Raw genomic sequence first — 19,878 nt, 5'->3', positions numbered from 1 at the left:
TGTTTACTCAACCATAAAAAGGGATTCTGGCTTTACCAGGACTGCCAAGACTGAGATTCTCAACAAGATTGCCACATAAGGAAAACTTGGAGGGAGCCCAATGCTTTGCCTAGAACATTACTCATCAAGAAAGAGGAATTACAATTCATAAATCACCTCATTGGTTGATGGAGGTTCAGAGACAACAAAGGGTCAGAAGATTTTTCAGAATTGAAGATCAGGCTCAAGATTGCCAGTAATGAACTCTCAAGATATGCAATCTAAGTTAGACATCAATGAAGAAGATGAAGCTGAATTCTACAGACAACTTCAACTTCAATAGAGGAGAATGACGGAGGCTAGGAAAGAAACAAGGAATCAAAGGAAAAGAAACTAATCTGCTCAGGCTAAAGGAGCACCCTTGGAAACAATGTAACTCTTCAATTCCATCTCAGCATACACATTTTTGTAGCCACTTATGAACTTCTGCTTTATTATAGGTTTATATATTTGTCAAGTGTTTTGTTATCATCAAGCTAAACCCAATTATGCCTACAGGTTCTAGTAGACATAAATAGGGGGAGATTGTTAGGAGTATGTGTATTAGTTGATGATAAGTTAAACAAAACACTTAAGTAGAAATCTAGTGTGTTTAGCCTCAACGGATAAGACCATCTTGGCTATCCGTTGAAGGAGTAGCTTTACTTAGCATAAGTTTAGTATTGTAGCACATTTCATTCTCTGGATTCAAGTTGTAGTTCTAAGATGTTGTAGGAAATTATCAGTCCTGTTACTACTAATGGATATGCAAATAGGAGGGCTAATTTGTAAATATGTTCATGCCTTGTAATTTTATATAAGTGAAGAAGTATCAACGGATATTGAAGACCTTCAACGGATAAGAAACAAAGCTTCAACAGATGTCCTCTAATGCTTCAACGGATAATATCCATCAACGGATAAGTGCTTCAAGGATAAAAACTTCAACTGATACTGCATCAACGGATAAAGCTTCAACGGATAAGCCTCAATGGATAAGACATCAACGGATGAAAGCTTCAACGAATGCTTAGTTCATTAAAAGTTGATAGTGACAATTCACAAGCTGACAGAGGCACATGGGTTGACAGAGACAAACTGGAATGTGGAAGCCTCTAGGAGGAATCAAGAAAATGCAGAATTTCCATTCTGATGCAAACTAGGGAGTATTCAAAGATTCACAGATTATCCTAGATTGCATTGGATAGAGAAATGAAGAAGAAACATATGAAGAATCTTTTTAATTGTATTTTAACAGTTTTGTCTTCACTTGTAAACTTGGTGATATATAAACCAAGTAGCAGCTAGTAATTAGATAAGAATTTTCCAGAGCTGTTTAGAAATATCCAGAGAGAAAATCATCTAGTTTGTACTAGGAAGCAGCTGTGATTTAAATTCTTTGAATCACAGATTTTCTGAAAAAAACACATCTATGGTGGAACAACAAATCCACCAGAAACGTTTTTAAGTTCTTTGTGTTCTTTATATTTGTGTTTGAATATATAGCTGTCTGTATTAGCTTCAAGCAATTCACACACTTGTTCTAAAAAACACTTAGCCTTAGAAACTGCTCAAAACTTGAAAAAGTTTTGAGATTTACATTCAACCCCCTTCTGTAAATCTCATTGTTAGTCCACTGGGAATAACAATTGGTATCAGAGCAAGCTCTTAACATACAAAGAGTTTAAAGATCTATCCTGCTAACATCATGAGTAAGAAGGATATTGGTGTAAAGATTCCAATCCTGGAAAGAGATAACTATCATCACTGGAAAGTGAAGATGCATTTACATCTTCTCTCTCAAGATGAAAGCTACATCAACTGCATTGAAAATGGTCCTCACATCCCACATAAGGTGGCTACAGCTGCTACTGCTACAGTTGCTGTTGGACAGTCTATTCCCAAGCCAAAGGCAGAATGGACTGTTGAAGATATTGAAGAGGTTCACAAGGACAAGAAAGCTATGAACATTCTGTTTAACGACCTGGATCAAGATATGTTTGACAATGTCATCAACAGCCAAACTGCTAAGGAAATTTGGGATACTGTGCAGCTTATCTGTGAAGGCACTGAGCAAGTTAGAGAAAACAAAATGCAGCTTCTCATTCAACAGTATGAATATTTCACTTTGAAGAAGGAGAATCATTGAATGATACCTTCAACAGATTTCAGAAACTATTGAATGGATTAAAGCTGTATGGGAGAGTGTACCAAGTCAAGGACTCCAATTTAAAATTTCTAAGGTCTCTACCAAAGGAATGGAAGCCTATGACTGTTTCTCTAAGAAATTCTCAAGATTATAAGGACTTCACAATTGAAAGATTATATGGAATTTTGAAGACTTATGAACTTGAGATGAAGCAAGATGAGCTGTTGGAAAAGGGAAAGAGAAAAGGAGGATCAGTTGCACTTGTAGCTGACAGTGAAAAAGTTGAAGCCATGAATGAGGAAAACACAATGCTAAGTCTCAAAATTGGCACAAGCAAATCAGAATCAAGCAAGGGTAAAGAGCAAGTTGCTGAGGATGAAGAAAATTCCAGTCAGGATGACTCTGATGATATTGATGAACATCTGGCTTTTCTGTCTAGGAGGTTTGCAAAGATGAAGTTCAGGAAAAATACAAAATTCACTAAGCCAAACAAAAACATGGTGGACAAATCAAAGTTCAAATGTTACAATTGTGGCATTAATGGACAGTTTGCAAGTGAGTGTAGGAAGCCAACTTCTGATAAAAAGAAATTTGAACAAGTTGATTACAAAAAGAAGTATTTTGATTTGCTCAAACAAAAGGAAAGAGATTTTCTCACTCAAGATGATTGGGCAGCAGATGGGGTCAATGAGATGATGATGTGGAATATGTCAACCTAGCCCTGATGGCTAATTCTGATGAAAATGAAACTAGTTCATCAAGCAACCAGGTAATTACTATTGATCTCTCTCAGCTTTTTAAACATGAATGCAATGAAGCCATAAATGATATGTCCAATGAATGATATCATTTGCGTGTTTCCCTTAAATCACTAGCTAAACAAAACACTAGGATCAAAGAGAATAATGTGTTTTTAAGTGATAGGAATGTTGTGTTAGAGAATCAGGTAATTGAGTTTGAAAAGATTAAACTTAAATGCTTGACTGTTGAGAGTGAAATAGAAGAAGCTGTTAAGAAAGTAGAAATTCTTTCTAAACAGTTAGAAAGTGAGCAAGAGGTAATCAAGGCCTGGAAAACATCGGATCCACAATCTGATCCCCAATATGTAGTAAAACATCATCGCGATGTTGCTCCTCAACCTCAGGGTTCGGAGTCCCGCTACCATATACGATAACGAACTACGCTTTTATCACGATATTTATAAGGGTTCCCATAAGGGTTTTAACTGTCAGTACTATGTTAGGTAGTCCGACTATGAACTTGGCAAGAGTTCTTATTATCTTAGTGAACTTATTATTTTAACGTCACATCATCTCTAAGGTTTATAACGCTTAGCTCTGATACCATTTCTGTAACACCCCCAAATCCGGGGTCGGGGATTCGGGTTGTCACGAGTTCCATTTCCCTTATCAATACTTAATCTTAACAGTCAACCAACTACTGAGTACTGTGACCCCACAATATACACACACACCACAAGTTATAGTCTCAGAGATGAATACCAAAAATAACACAAGTCATTTTATTCCACAATTATAAGTCATTACACCTCAAAAGGGTTTCTGAATAAATTTACATATTCTTTTCCATTATTACAATTAATAATATACATAAGTCTGGTACATCAAAAGTTGAAAGCCTAGCCTATTGGTAGCTCCTACCTCAGCCACAACGGCATCAACGCCTACAGGAAACTGCGGAACGTTTCCTATCCACTCACGAATTGGGAGCTTGGTCATGCTCATCTTGTCTATCTGTTGTTGTGTGATGAAAGAAGAAAGCAAGGGTGAGCAACAAGCCCACCGAAATAATATGTATAATAATTTACAATATATGAGCATTCTCATAGTACTCATGAAAGTCTTGGTCAAGAAGAAATGAATCAAGTTTAAAATCTTAATGCGACAAAGTCACAAAATATTTAGTATATATATACATATATACTTCCCAATCTTGGAAGTCCTCTTCCATGCATAATACACACAGAGTTCCAGTGTATAACTATATAAAATATGGTTACAAGGTGATCTCATATATCTAACCTTGTCTCAACATTTTTCTGAAAATCTTTGTCATGCATAAGATAATCATTTACTAGATATAAGTTGAAAAGATGAAGTTACAAGATACTCCAATATACTTATATCTTTTCCGAATACTACTTGAACTACCACCGTTCAAGGTATAACCAGTTCAAAAGTTCATCACATAGATGAGACTACAAGATAAGATTTGAATAGATTCAATCTTTGAAATATCATTCAAAAGAAATGAAGTTACGGGATACTTTATTAAGTCCCGATATATATATATATACACCTATATATATATCTCATACTTTCCTCGGAAACCTCTGTTATGAAAAATATAAACAGAGTTATAATATCCAATGAATTTGGAAAGAAGAAAACCTTGGCATAAACCTGATATCTTGCTGATCAGGCAAAGATACCAATAAGTAACCTTTTCTACTAGTAGATGGACGAATTCCCCACTGGTCATCACACTGGCCGCATTAGGACCTATGCTGGACTGCCACTCAACCACTTACACATTGATGGACTCCCACTGAGCCACTTACACTTTCATGGACGCCCACTGAGCCCATGTTGCTTATGCCGACTCAAATAGATGGACTTACTTCCCGAACGTTGGGTAAGTAATCAATTCATTTATCAAAACAGCAACCTCGTTGCGAATATAAAATACACCACAAAGCCGGATCTCTTAGATTTTTGAGCGAGTATTCAAGTCCCCTTCAAAAAGTAAGATCTTAAATTTGAAAACGAGTTTTGGGATCCGCTCTAACCTTTAAAAATCATTTTGAAGACTCGAAAACATTTTTAAGAATGTTTGGAGTAATGCTGATTTAATGAAATAAATCAGTCCCAATATATTAGAAAATATCTGAATATTATTATTTAAATAATATTCCCATAAAGGATAATCTCTTTAAAAATAATGGAAGTAGAAGTTTTAAAACTCATACTTGAAATGAATAATAAATAACCAAAGATATACTTATACGAAAGTACGATCTTTATTTGAATAATCGAAAATAAGTTTGATTATCGAAACATTATTCTTTAATAAAATAAAGAATATTATTTAATAAAATGAGCGTAGTCATAAGTCCTCGAATGAATATTCAAAATAATATTCATTAAATAAAATAAAGTTATCGAATAAACCTTATTCGATTAATAGTTTTGAAAACTATATCTGTATATATATATATATATATTATACTCGGGAACATCGACTCCCGGTTTAGAAATATGTTCACCTTTGGGTCCCCTATACTAAGGGTATACGCAACTACTGCTTATCTCTAGCATAGGTATTATGCAACTTATAAGCAATTGAATCAACAATTAGATATCAAGATTACGAAACAGACATGCATATATACCATATCAGCATGCTCCAATATATCGCAAGATTTGCTAATAACAATCATGCACTTATCACAAGATAATGCATATACATATATACATCACAACAACAGTATAACGGGTAGAAAACTTGCCTGAGTGCTCCGGGGTAGACTTAAGCTTAGAGTGGGTCCAGTAACCTATGAACAACAACATAAGCCGGAATTAAACCACGGTCGCTTAAGAAACTAGACTTTATCCACTTAGACCCTAACGTTCGCTTATACGCTTAACGATTTGCGTTAATCGTTCGCACACCCTCGGCTCCACCAATTTTAATAAATTAATCATTACGAATTTTAAGGCGAATATTTTACGAGTACTCTACCAACTTCCTAATCTACCTTACATAATTGTTTCATAATCCAATTAGTCTTTTAGGGGACTTAAACAAGGTCTCAAAGTAAAGCGAGGGGTAAAGATTCGTTCGCGAAACGCCGTTACTTAAAACGGTCGTTTCTCCTAAACCGTACATCGGAACCAAGCGATCTACATATCAAAACGAAGCTTACGACACGCTCTAGCTAAACATGGTAATGTTACAGATTGTTTGTTAAGTTTTCTTTCCTGAACACTAAGAACAAGCAGTTGAATAAAATGGGCAGTACGACGGCTATGTTTATGCGATTACCAATGTTTAAACTACTCCAATTAACCACCAACCAACTCATAACCATCAATACAACAAAACTTCACCTAAACCATATCACATCAGTCCATAACCTCCAAGTTTTTCAACTCAAACAACCACAATCAAGACCTATGAAATATAATCAAGCTTCAATTACCAAAACACTTGCAAATCAAACCAAACTACTAATAATCACAATTCATGCTTCTCATTTCACAAAACCCACCATTAAACTTAATAACAAATAAATTAAAGGCTAGGTTTTGAAGTTTATACCTTCCTTGGGAGGTGTTAAGTTGCTAGGAAGCCTTAGGGAGCCTCCTACAAGCTTGATCTTTCCAAAGAAATCAAGAACACAAAGTTAGGCTTTGAAGTTTCTAAAAGTCCGATTGAAAGAACTGTAAAAATGAGGGTGTTACCTTGCTTATATGGACAAGACTTGTGAACAAGAGTTGTAGGCCATCTCAATACCTTTCCAACGAGCTATAGAACACAACATTTGAGTGAGAAATGAAGGAGATACAGCAGTTTTAATGTGTTGGTTCTGTTTTGGCCGAGAGCAATGGAAATGGGGGAGGAAATGCTTTTGCTTTCTTGTGTTGGTGGAATAATGTGGTGGATAATGATGGGTTGTCTTGATATTTTGCTAGGTTAATAATAAACAAAGGAGTTAGTGGAAGATTATCTCACCATTTTCCATGTGTTGGTGATTTGTGGTGAGATGAGATCATCCCTAGTTAACTATATAATTAACTAGTCATTCCTTCCTAACTATCACTTGATTTCTTGTTTGATCAACCATCCACTTGCCTTGCCACTTGCAAAGGTATTTACAAGAGTCGTTATTCATTTCTTTGTCCGGTTATCACTCAATCTCGTTGATCGTTTGGTTAAATACCTTAATGGTTTTATTGATAAAATCTTCTTGGTATTTTTAATAACTAAATTAATTCTCCTTTATAATCCTTGAATTTAAAATCCTTCATCTTAATATTAATTTCTTAAATCCCTTAATGTCTGGTGGAAATCTTCGGGGGAAAATAAAAGTGCTCGTTTTCGAAATCCGACGACTTTTACATACACTTATTTTCTTTATGGAATACTAATACGATCTTAGAATTTCCATAACAGTACTCCTATATATCGTGGTCTGATAATTTTTCTTAATCAGCATTGTCAGCAAACATTACTATTCATCCGGGTTTCAAAAATTTCCAAAAATTGGGGTTATTACAGTCTCCCCTCCTTAAAAGGGTTCTGTCCCGGAATCAGATAGAAAACAGTTGGGGATGCTTTTCTAGCATTGTGCCTTCTAACTCTCAAGTCAATTTTCCACATTATGGTTCTACCACCAAACTCTGACTAGTTTGATAACCCTTCTCCTAAGCACTTGTCCTTTTTTGATCTATAACCCTTCCTGGTTGCTCCATATAGGTTACGTCTGGTTGCATGTCTATGCGCTCATACGCCCCTATTTGTCTGGCATCCGAATTACACTTCCTTAACATTGATATATGGAACAAGTTATGAACTTGCTACAGGTTCGGGGGTAGGGCTATCTCATATGCTAACTTCCTAATACGTCTTAATACCTCAAAGGGTCCAACAATTCGAGGGCTTAGCTTTCCTTTCTTTTCGAACATCATCCATCATTTCCAAGAGAATACCTATAACTGCACTAGGTCCCCTACTTCCTACTCTTTGTCCTTTCGTGTCAAATCAACATACTTTTTGTGTCCATCTTGGGCTACTACTAGCCGCCCTCTGATTAGATCTATTATATCCCTAGTCCTTTGGACCACTGCTGGTCCGAGCATCTAGCGCTCTGCAACTTCATCCTAACATAAGGGAGATCGACATTGTGTTCCCTCAAGGATCTCATAAGGCGATATCTCGATAATGACATATGATCTATTATCGTAAGAAAACTCAATCCGCGTTAGGTGATCATTCCAAATTCTTTCAAGTCTATTTCACAGACTCTCATCATAGCTTCTAGCATTATAGCTTCTAGCATTATAGCTTCTAGCATTATAGCTTTTGCTTCTCAATACCCATTCTTTTCCAATTCGTAATCGGTACTATCTTCCGTACAGAATACTATTCTAGATATACCTTTACTCGCTAGAGTTTTATAACCTTTTAATAATCGCGTCAACTTTAGTATAACGAACGCGTTAGAATCGGAATACCATCGTAGTTGGTACCACTTCATCTCTAGTTGCCTCCATCTTCGAAAGCTTGGTCCTTCGTATAGAAGTAAAAGAATTTATTGAGAGATCATTATGATCATGAACACTTATTCTATTGCATAGTTAGTACAGAAGGTGGCCAGCCTTTAGTACTTGACAAGCAATTAAACAACATGTGGTATCCTACTAGGCTTCTATCACACAGATAGATAGTCATTCGGCAATACCTCCCCTTCTGGAAGGGTTGTTCTTCTCAGCTTACATAAAATGAAAAGAAGAGAAAAGAACGAACTGAAGAGAATTGTATATATGAAAAAAATACTGCCATAAAATATCTGGCTTGGAATGTACCTCTGAACTATAGAGGTTTGTCATAGGAGAACAAAACGTATACGTATATATATCAACATCAAGTATTATAGCATCACATTTCACCTGCTTAAATATTTTTGCTATTCCGTCCATCATTCTATGGACCCATGCTCTTGCTCTAGCTTATACATAATCACCCTTGAAACTCCCTCGAGAACGAAAATCGAATCTGGGATTTCATTCTAGACCTCATCGTTACTAGAATCCTTTTCTATACCACAACCTTCTTCGTATGGGTAATACTACTCTTTATCGATAAGAAGGAATAAATATATCATAGGTAAATGTTCGGCTTAGTCGGTCTATCATTAATAACTTATACATCACCACGACCCGATTAGTTGTACTCAATCTCAACACCATTCCAATACAACTCTCACGGTTATAATCGGCTCATTACTCGCAGAATCATTGCTGCATTACTATAGTCCACCACGGACCTACTATAGTCATTCATTTTCCATGAAATCTTAATATCTAACCATACAAAGTCCATAGCTATCATATCCAATTCTTCTAAGGAGTCAACATGATCACCGTTCATGATTCATGAAGAACACTCCTGAACTTGATGTACATATGACATGAAGCAGATAAAATTACAGAAGAGTTTCAATGAAATCAACGATATCAGGTTAATACCATTATTAACCATATGTCTTTATTGGGAGACATGAAGCTCAAAGGTCCATTTAGTCCTTTCGTAACATGGTCCTGGATTATCTCAAGATAGGCTAAGATAGATAGCCCGCTCACGGCGATTACATGAATTAAATCTTTACTAAACTACTATTACGGTTGAGTATCGCACAATCATCAGAAGGAATGTCAATCTTTCAAACCATAATACAACCTTCACGGCTTTAACCATCGTCACTGTATTCCTCTGGCACGAGCGCCTATAATTGCTCTCTTACACTTAGAGTGTCGACCACCTCTTTGGCCTTTCCCAATAGTAAAATTTCCTTACAATCAATGTCATTTTAACCACCTCCAACTAAATTTTCTACCTCATTTCAATCACTGCTTATGTGAAAATGCTATTCTTATGTCCTAGTGAGAAAAAAAATCACCATTTTTCTATAAGTCATTGCCTTAGTCTTTAGATGTGAACATTGTCACGACTGACTCTCGATCATACTTAGGACGTCTCTTACCTTGGGTCCCTCTCGTTTTCACCAATCTCGACCCTCATTGGGTCGATCTATACTTTCTTATAGTCCAACACGTGCCCCACCTGGCATTATTATAATTACGTCATATTTCCTTTATCAAAATTTCTATTCTTGAGAACTTTGAATATTACCTTTCTCCTTGTAAACCTCTAAGGTTATCCTTAAATCCTTCATCAGGTACACCCTAGGTACAAGGCATATCAAGATACCATTTACTAATACCAGAATCATTGTCTATATAGTTCTGAAAACTTTCTCCACTGATCTTTAAAGGTTGTTGTTGTGCCTTAGTCCTTCATTCCGTACTACCCAAACTCATAATGTCCCTATTAAGGGTGAAATGCCATCCTTTATGCATCCCCCCATGGTTCATCTCAAGCTATTGAGGTTATATCCTTAATTCCACCTTTAAAAAGGTACTTGCATCCTTACATGGATAAATCAAGTCATATATCCCTGATAAGGGTATCTTATTCAATCATTCCCACCTCGATAGTATATGCCTAATTTCATAATAATATCTGTATTCAAAATGAATTCAATCAATATGGCCTCCAAAAGATAACAACGGTTATCCGCTTTTCTTGCCTGATTAAGTAATGATAACAGGGATGTTCTAGAAGATATTGGTCGTGTTCAACGTGAACTTTTTAGTTCTAACTACTCATTTACCTCTTTTATTTATCTCAACAGTCATCTCAATGTTGGGATATCTTTTATACCTGGTGTCCCCCTTTTTGGGTATCAATTCACATGCCACTTACACTTCACATTCTTGAAGGTCACTTCCTTCATCCAATTTCCTAATTTCTTACTTTCTTGTCTCCTCAGTCTATCTGCGTCTCATTATTTATCCTTCGAACTATCTCAAGGTTTCCTCGAATCCTCCCAACTTAAAGGGGATAAAATATATGTATCTCTTATGCCTTCAACCATCAACTTTAACTCATGGTGAATCACGCTCATCCTGACGATTGCATACTTTTCTATTTTTATTGCTACAAGTCTTTAGGGTTTCCTCATACCCAACTCCCTTATCATTCCTCAAACTCTATTGCCTTTATATTCCTTTCCACTTTAGTTTTTTTTTATTACAATCATTTCATGAACCCATTAGTCATTGACTTCAAACATCACGTTGTTCTGGGATTCGTGTCCTCAGGACGAATCTTGCCAACTTTTACCACTTAGATTCATAATTCATCATACTCGTCCGCCTTGGTTCTGGCTCTAAAGCTTTTACACTATCTCTATAATCTTGGGAAGTACTTTCCCGAAAACAATTGACTAAACTTTAATCGGTTTATTATAACCTCTGGCCCCGTGTCTTTCTTGGCCTTTCACCAATGGGTGGCCTCTCTCTTAGGAAGGTAAGTGAAAAAAAACAGTCTTTTTCGCTTCGTCAATCATTTAGAATCTCAAATGATTCCTATATTTCCTTTAGGCAGGCTCTTGCCTTGATTGGGTCAACTTGTTCCTTGGAACACTGAGAGCTTAGCGACTTAAAGGTCCTGAAAGAATTTCCCACTACATTGTTTCCTCAGGGTGGTGGTTGGGGGGTAAAAGTATAAGTTCTGTTTAGGCAGCTCCATGAATTGCCCCATAGGTGTACCGTCCTGGTTTCCCTATCTTGCTCGACTTCTGTTTTCTCGATATGAAATGTTTCATCCTTCCCCCATAATCAGGGTTATCTTATACGTTAAAATCCTTGTTTTCCATTTCATTATGTTATGGGTTCTTTCTTTCTTGATATGGATCTCTTCTCCAGTCATTGACTCTCTGCCTTCATTCATTACTTTTTCTTGGCACAATATGATCTTTTTCAATAATTCGGGTTGTATTACAATCTTAAACAGCTTTTCAGTTCTGGCTCCGATTACCTTTACTTCTATTTCCATTTTCTCGAAATCTCTTATCAACTCTCCCAAAGACATTATCATCTTGAGTCTCTCCTTTCTACTAAGGGCATTAGCCACCATTTTGACTTTCCCTGGATGATAAAGAATCTCATAATCGTAATCCTTAATTAGCTCTAACCACCTCCTCTGGCGCATGTTGAGCACTTTCTGCGTTAAAATGTACTAGAGCACTTATGGCTTGTGTAAATATTGCACTTCTCTCCATACAAGTAGTGCCTCCAATCTTTAGGGCAAAACTATTACCACGAGCCCAAGCTCATGGGTAGGATATCGGATTTTCATATTCCCTTAATTATTTTGACGTGTACGCGATTACCTTGTTGTGCTGTATAAGAAGCACCCTAATTCCTTATGCGAAGCGTCAATACAAATCACAAAATCTCCTTTTCCATCCGGTAACGCCAACATAGGAGCCGTCACCAACCTTTGCTTCAGTTCTTGAAAGCTGTTCTCGCATTTTTCTGTCCATTCGAACTTCTCAGTCTTATGAGTAAGCCGCGTTAAAGGGGCTACTATCTTTACGAACTTGAACGAACCTCCGGTAGTGACCGACCAATCCTACCTCTAGTAGTTTCCCTAACCATGGTTATCAATTCCTCAGTGGTCCTTTATTCATTCTTGTCAGGATCCCCCACGGGATCCTCCTCAGCAACAATCCCTTCTAAGACAACATCCTCAACCGCTACATCCTCAATATGAACATCATCCGGTCCCTTGTTAGGACACTCTATCGGATCCATAATTTGATCCCCAATATGTAGTAAAACATCATCGCGATGTTGCTCCTCAACCTCAGGGTTCGGAGTCCCGCTACCATATACGATAACGAACTACGCTTTTATCACGATATTTATAAGGGTTCCCATAAGGGTTTTAACTGTCAGTACTATGTTAGGTAGTCCGATTATGAACTTGGCAAGAGTTCTTATTATCTTAGTGAACTTATTATTTTAACGTCACATCATCTCTGAGGTTTATAATGCTTAGCTCTGATACCATTTCTATAACACCCCCAAATCCGGGGTCGGGGATTCGGGTTGTCACGAGTTCCATTTCCCTTATCAATACTTAATCTTAACAGTCAACCAACTACTGAGTACTGTGACCCCACAATACACACACACACACCACAAGTTATAGTCTCAGAGATGAATAACAAAAATAACACAAGTCATTTTATTCCACAATTATAAGTCATTACACCTCAAAAGGGTTTCTGAATAAATTTACATATTCGTTGCCATTATTACAATTAATAATATACATAAGTCTGGTACATCAAAAGTTGAAAGCCTAGCCTATTGTTAGCTCCTACCTCAGCCATAACGGCATCAACGCCTACAGGAAACTGCGAAACGTTTCCTATCCGCTCACTAATTGGGAGCTTGGTCATGCTCATCTTGTCTATCTGTTGTTGTGTGATGAAAGAAGAAAGTAAGGGTGAGCAACAAGCCCACCGAAATAATATGTATAATAATTTACAATATATGAGCATTCTCATAGTACTCATGAAAGTCTTGGTCAAGAAGAAATGAACCAAGTTTAAAATCTTAATGCGACAAAGTCGCAAAATATTTAGTATATATATACATATATACTTCCCAAATCTTGGAAGTCCTCTTCCATGCATAATACACACAGAGTTCCAGTGTATAACTATATAAAATATCGTTACAAGGTGATCTCATATATCTAACCTTGTCTCAACATTTTTCTGAAAATCTTTGTCATGCATAAGATAATCATTTACTAGATATAAGTTGAAAAGATGAAGTTACAAGATACTCCAATATACTTATATCTTTTCCGAATACTACTTGAACTACCACCGTTCAAGGTATAACCAGTTCAAAAGTTCATCACATAGATGAGACTACAAGATAAGATTTGAATAGATTCAATCTTTGAAATATCATTCAAAAGAAATGAAGTTACGGGATACTTCATTAAGTCCCGATATATATATATATACACCTATATATATATATCTCATACTTTCCTCGGAAACCTCTGTTATGAAAAATATAAACAGAGTTATAATATCCAATGAATTTGGAAAGAAGAAAACCTTGGCATAAACCTGATATCTTGCTGATCAGGCAAAGATACCAATAAGTAACCTTTTCCTCTAGTAGATGGACGAATTCCCCACTGGTCATCACCCTGGCCGCATTCGGACCTATGCTGGACTGCCACTCAGCCACTTACACATTGATGGACTCCCACTGAGCCACTTACACTTTCATGGACGCCCACTGAGCCCATGTTGCTTATGCCGACTCAAATAGATGGACTTACTTCCCGAACGTTGGATAAGTAATCAATTCATTTATCAAAACAGCAACCTCGTTGCGAATATAAAATACACCACAAAGCCGGATCCCTTAGATTTTTGAGCGAGTATTCAAGTCCCCTTCAAAAAGGAAGATCTTAAATTTGAAAACGAGTTTTGGGATCCGCTCTAACCTTTAAAAATCATTTTGAAGACTCGAAAACATTTTTAAGAATGTTTGGAGTAATGCTGATTTAATGAAATAAATCAGTCCCAATATATTAGAAAATATCTGAATATTATTATTTAAATAATATTCCCATAAAGGATAATCTCTATAAAAATAATGGAAGTAGAAGTTTTAAAACTCATACTTGAAATGAATAATAAATAACCAAAGATATACTTATACGAAAGTACGATCTTTATTTGAATAATCGAAAATAAGTTTGATTATCGAAATATTATTCTTTAATAAAATAAAGAATATTATTTAATAAAATGAGCGTAGTCATAAGTCCTCGAATGAATATTCAAAATAATATTCATTAAATAAAATAAGCGGAGTCATAAGTCATGAATGAATATTCAAAATAATGTTCATTAAATAAAATAAGCAGAGTCATAAGTCCTCGAATGAATATTCAAAATAATATTCATTAGATAAAATAAGCGGAGTCATAAGTCCTCGAATAAATATTCAAAATAATATTCATTAAATAAAATAAAGTTATCGAATAAACCTTATTCGATTAATAGTTTTGAAAACTATATCTGTATATATATATATATATATATTATACTCGGGAACATCGACTCCCGGTTTAGAAATATGTTCACCTTTGGGTCCCCTATACTAAGGGTATACGCAACTACTGTTTATCTCTAGCATAGGTATTATGCAACTTATAAGCAATTGAATCAACAATTAGATATCAAGATTACGAAACAGACATGCATATATACCATATCAGCATGCTCCAATATATCGCAAGATTTGCTAATAACAATCATGCACTTATCACAAGATAATGCATATACATATATACATTACAACAACAGTATAACGGGTAGAAAACTTGCCTGAGTGCTACGGGGTAGACTTAAGCTTAGAGTGGGTCCAGTAACCTATGAACAATAACATAAGCCGGAATTAAACCACGGTCGCTTAAGAAACTAGACTTTATCCACTTAGACCCTAACGTTCGCTTATACGCTTAACGATTTGCGTTAATCGTTCGCACACCCTCGGCTCCACCAATTTTAATAAATTAATAATTAAGAATTTTAAGGCGAATATTTCGCGAGTACTCTACCAACTTCCTAATATACCTTACATAATTGTTTCATAATCCAATTAGTCTTTTAGGGGACTTAAACAAGGTCTCAAAGTAAAGCGAGGGGTAAAGATTCGTTCGCGAAACGCCGTTACTTAAAACGGTCGTTTCTCCTAAACCGTACATCGGAACCAAGCGATCCACATATCAAAATGAAGCTTACGACACGCTCTAGCTAAACATGGTAATGTTACAGATTGTTTGTTAAGTTTTCTTTCCTGAACACTAAGAACAAGCAGTTGAATAAAAATGGGCAGTACGACGGCTATGTTTACGCGATTACCAATGTTTAAACTACTCCAATTAACCACCAACCAACTCATAACCATCAATACAACAAAAATTCACCTAAACCATACCACATCAGTCCATAACCTCCAAGTTTTTCAACTCAAACAACCACAATCAAGACCTATGAACTATAATCAAGCTTCAATTACCAAAACACTTCCAAATCAAACCAAACTACTAATAATCACAATCCATGCTTCTCATTTCACAAAACCAACCATTAAACTTAATAACAAATAAATTAAAGGATAGGTTTTAAATTTTATACCTTCCTTGGGAGGTGTTAAGTTGCTAGGAAGCCTTAGGGAGCCTCCTACAAGCTTGATCTTTCCAAAGAAATCAAGAACACAAAGTTAGGCTTTGAAGTTTCTAAAAGTCCGATTGAAAGAACTGTAAAAATGAGGGTCTTACCTTGCTTATCTGGACAAGACTTGTGAACAAGAGTTGTAGGCCATCTCAATACCTTTCCAACGAGCTATAGAACACAACATTTGAGTGAGAAATGAAGGAGATACAGCAGTTTTAATGTGCTAGTTATGTTTTGGCCGAGAGCAATGGAAATGGGGGAGGAAATGCTTTTGCTTTCTTGTGTTGGTGGAATAATGTGGTGGATAATGATGGGTTGTCTTGATATTTTGCTAGGTTAATAATAAACAAAGGAGTTAGTGGAAGATTATCTCACCATTTGCCATGTGTTGGTGATTTGTGGTGAGATGAGATCATCCCTAGTTAACTATATAATTAACTAGTCATTCCTTCCTAACTATCACTTGGTTTCTTGTTTGATCAACCATCCACTTGCCTTGCCACTTGCAAAGGTATTTACAAGAGTCGTTATTCATTTCTTTTTCCGGTTATCACTCAATCTCGTTGATCGTTTGGTTAAATACCTTAATGGTTTTATTGATAAAATCTTCTTGGTATTTTTAATACCTAAATTAATTCTCCTTTATAATCCTTGAATTTAAAATCCTTCATCTTAATATTAATTTCTTAAATCCCTTAATGTCTGGTGGAAATCTTCGGGGAAAAATAAAGTGCTCGTTTTCGAAATCCGACGGCTTTTACATACACTTATTTTCTTTATGGAATATTAATACGATCTTAGAATTTCCATAACAGTACTCCTATATATCGTGGTCTGATAATTTTTCTTAATCAGCATTGTCAGCAAACGTTACTATTCATCCGGGTTTCAAAAATTTCCAAAAATTGGGGTTATTATAGTTGGAGTTGGATTAATTTTAAGTATGAAAAACTGGGTACGTTTTGTTTCTTATGTGGCATTATTGGCCATTCTGATAGAGACTGTGCTTTGATTTACGCGAATCCTGAGAAAGTGGTAGAGAAAATATATGGAGTATGGCTACGTGCATCTTCAAAAGGAGGACAACGTAATCCTGGATCGAAATGGCTTCGAAATAGTGGTGTAAAAAAGGAAGATTGGGGTGCAAAGCAGCAGCAAGGTGACTCATCGGGAAATCATGGTGGCAACCCGGGTGATGCGAAATTCATGGAGGTAGATGGTAAGATTTGCGAGATTGGTGGAGATGCTGGTGGAATTCTGGTTAGGCTGCGGGATTTGAGGGAACAGAAAATGGGAAAGAGTTTGAATTTGAATGACAAACAAACAAATGAGGATAGGAGAGAGGAGTATAACGAGTTTCCTTCCGATAATATAGTTATGGATACGAAAAGAAAGCGGGTTGACAATACGGAGAGTGAGGCTAAAGATGGGCTGGATAATATGCAGATAAGTGGAAATGAACATAATGCTGGGCCAAAAAACTTGATATTGGCGGGTCCTGGGAACCAGGCCCACCAAGGATTATGAGTATCCTTTCGTGGAACTGTCATTGGCTGGCCAACCCACGTACAGTCAGACTTCTGTTGGATATTGATCAACAGTATAGGCCCAGTCTCATTTTCTTGAGTGAGACTCTAGTTAAACATGATACGGTGCAGAAGGTTACTAAACAATTAGGATTTGCTGGATATTATGCAATTGATGTTCAAGGTCATTCAGGAGGGATTGCTTTGTTATGGAGGAACGATGGAGCAGTTCATATTACAAATAGTTGTAGGAATTTTATAGATTTTGAAGTAAGTAATGAGCAGCTAGAGAGATGGTGATATACTGGATATTATGGTTTTCCAGAGAGGGCGAGAAGAATGGAGGCTTGGAATATGCTTAGGGAATTGTCTGTAGCTTCAGAATTACCGTGGTGTATCCTGGACGACTTTAATGATATTGTTTCGTTGGAAGAGAAGAGGGGAGGAAAGCAGCAACCAAGAAGGTTAATGGAAGGATTTTGGGATGCGATAATGGATTATGGGCTGCATGATTTGGGTTTTACTGGTGATATATTTACTTGGGATAGATCTAGAGGGACATATAAATGGGTTCAGGAGAGATTGGATCGTGGGATGGCAACACAACAATGGATGAATATGTTTCTGTTAGCAGAGGTTACAGTCTTAGAGGTAACAACTTCTGATCACCTACCGTTAATGTTGCAGTTACATAGAAAAGTATTTGAAAAAAGACGATGCAGATTTAAATTTGAAAATATATGGATTGGAGAGAGGGAATATAGAAACATAGTACAAGAGTGCTGGAGGCAGGATGGTGAACGAGATTTGATGGAGAAAATTATGAGTTGCTCGTTGAAACTGGAGGAATGGGGTGGGGGCTTGATTCGTGAGATGAAGGTTCAGATAGGCAAGTATAGAAAAGAAATGCAGCGTTACCGATCTAGGAGAGATACATTTGAAATCCAAAAGTATGATGCAGCACGGTGGCAGTTCATAAGATTGTTAGAGAAGCAAGAAATCTTTTGGCGTCAAAGAGCCAAACAGTTTTGGTTGAGGGAAGGTGATAGAAACAGTAGTTTTTTCCATAAATATGCAACCACTCGAAAAGAGCATAACAAAATCAAGAAACTGAAGGATAAACATGGGGAATGGAAAGAAGAGAACGCTGAAATTCAAGAGGTTATTACTAAATATTTTACAGAGTTATTCAGTAGTGTTAAAGACAGCATGAGATTATCTCCAAGGATTAAATTTCCGGTAATCTCAGACATACAAAAGGAGAAACTGGTTACACCTATCGCAGATGAAGAGGTTAAAGCGGTTGTTTTTGCTATGCATTCAGATATGGTATTGATAGCTTAAATCCGGGTTTTTATCAGACTTATTGGGAGATAATAGGCCAGGATGTTATTAAGTTCTGCAGGGAATTTTTTCAGAATGGAGAGCTACCGAGTGGTTTAAACCGTACACTGGTGTGTCTAATTCCTAAGGTAAAACATCCAAAAAAGGTGGCTGATCTGAGACCAATCTCACTGTGTAATATGCTGATGAAAATCCTCTCTAAAGTAATGGCGAATAGGTTAACACCAACTCTAAATGCAATTATTTCTGAGAAGCAGAGTGCATTTATTGAGGGACGGCTCTTAACTGATAATGCGCTGATAGCTTACGAGGTGAACCACTACATCCGGAGGAAAACACAAGGTAAAGTGGGTGTTGCTGGGTTGAAGGTGGACATTTCTAAAGCGTATGATAGATTGGAATGGTCTTTTATTGAAGAGATGTTTCAGCGTTTTGATTTTCCTACATTGTGGGTTGACAGAGTGATGAATTGTGTGAAATCGGTCTCGTATAGTTTTCTAAGGGATGGTGATGTGTTTGGTGAAATAATTCCCCAGAGAGGAGTACGGCAGGGAGATCCGATATCGCCATTTTTGTATATCATTTGTGCAGAAGGGTTGAGTGGGATGATTAGGATACACGAGGACTGTGGTTTATTGCACGGATGTAAGATTGCGAACAAAGCACCAAGTATCTCTCATCTTCTATTTGCAGATGATTGTTAGCAGAGGTATGAAGCTCTATCATGTCAAATTATCAATTATGAGAAATCAGAGGTGGTGTTCAGTCCAAATACAAATGAAGAGGATATGATGGAGGTTTTTGAAAGTTTAGGGGTAAGACAAGTTCAAAAACCTGGAAAGTACCTCGGAATGCCTATGAATGTGGGGAGTAGTAAAACAGAGGTGTTTGGTTTTCTTGTAGATCGAGTG

General features: G+C 36.6%; 1 protein-coding gene across 1 annotated transcript; it reads left to right on the top strand.

The window, feature by feature from the left end:
- Positions 1-17,962: 17,962 nt before the first annotated feature.
- LOC141691607 (uncharacterized) lies at positions 17,963-18,967 on the top strand. Its single transcript, XM_074496377.1, has one exon. It carries the CDS (start codon positions 17,963-17,965, stop codon positions 18,965-18,967), a length of 1,005 nt encoding a protein of 334 aa, XP_074352478.1.
- Positions 18,968-19,878: the final 911 nt, after the last annotated feature.

Source organism: Apium graveolens, chromosome 10 (assembly GCF_009905375.1).
Source record: "Apium graveolens cultivar Ventura chromosome 10, ASM990537v1, whole genome shotgun sequence".
Classification (NCBI taxonomy): Eukaryota; Viridiplantae; Streptophyta; class Magnoliopsida; order Apiales; family Apiaceae; genus Apium; species Apium graveolens.
This window is presented reverse-complemented; position numbering and strand designations above follow the sequence as displayed.